The sequence below is a fragment of the Wasmannia auropunctata genome, unplaced genomic scaffold, assembly GCF_000956235.1.
Source record: "Wasmannia auropunctata unplaced genomic scaffold, wasmannia.A_1.0 LD294898.1, whole genome shotgun sequence".
Taxonomy (NCBI): Eukaryota; Metazoa; Arthropoda; class Insecta; order Hymenoptera; family Formicidae; genus Wasmannia; species Wasmannia auropunctata.
The window spans coordinates 1-1076 of NW_012067992.1; the positions used below are offsets into that span (position 1 = coordinate 1).

At 35.9% G+C, this 1076-nt stretch overlaps 1 protein-coding gene across 1 annotated transcript; it reads left to right on the forward strand.

Annotated features, from left to right (window-relative positions):
* Positions 1–12: 12 nt before the first annotated feature.
* LOC105461289 (serine/threonine-protein phosphatase 6 regulatory ankyrin repeat subunit B-like) lies at positions 13–1068 on the forward strand (the record flags this gene model as incomplete). The annotated part of the gene is made up of 1 exon (XM_011707780.1): positions 13–1068. A coding segment is annotated over one exon (1056 nt), but the record flags the coding sequence as incomplete, so codon positions are not given.
* Positions 1069–1076: the final 8 nt, after the last annotated feature.

Consider the following 1076-nt stretch of genomic DNA (forward strand, 5'->3'; position numbering starts at 1 on the left):
GCTCTTCCGATCTCTGTAGACACTACTACTGATGGTAGAAAACCTATCCATGTTGCTGCTCAGGGAGGTAGTAAAAATGTAATAGAATTTCTACTCAGTAAGGGTATAAGTGTTGACGATGTTGCTACTAGGAATGGATGGACACCACTACACTATGCAGCATGGAAAGGTCATCTAGGTGTAGTTAAATGCCTTGTTGAAAAAGGGGCTGGCTTGAATGTTAAGGACAATTATAGTAAAACTCCTTTACACAGAGCTGCTTTAAATGGACATTTAAACGTAATAAAGTATCTTATAGATGGTGAACATGTTAATGTTGATGTTATGGATGACTCCAATCAAACTTCTTTGCATGAAGCTTCTTATTATGGTCATTTAGATATAGTTAAATATCTTGTAGAAAAAGGTGCTAACTTGAATGTTAAAAGCAACGATGGTTGGACTCCCTTACACAAGGTTGCTTGGAACGGTGAACTAGATGTGGTTAAATATCTTGTAGAAAAAGGTGCTGATTTTAATATTAAGGACAACAATGGCAGGACTCCTTTATACCACGCTGCTGATAACGGTCACTTGAATGTTGTTAAATATCTTGTAGATGAGAAAAAAGCTGATTTTAATCAGAAAGATAACTATGGTAATACTCTTTTGCATGCTGCTGGTTGGAATGGGAGTCTGGATGTGGTAAAATATCTTGTAGATGGAAAAGGGCTTGATTTTCATGTTAAAGACAATGATGGTAATACCATTCTATCTGAGTCTATTCAAAGAAATAAGTCGAATATAATAAGATATTTTATAGAGGAAAAAGGTATAAGTGACAATGAAACTATATTTAGTGCTGCTGACAAAGGTGACTTAGGTTTGATAATGTATTTTATAGAAAAAAAAGGTGATGATTTTAATATTAAGGACAATGAGGGCAAGACTCCATTACACTGGGCTGCAAGTAGTGGTCACTTAGGTATAGTAAAATACCTAGTAGAACAAAAAAACGCTGATATTACTGCTCGCGAGAATGGTAATGGTATTCCCTTACACTGGGCTGCAGGTGGCGGTCAATTAGATATAGTCAA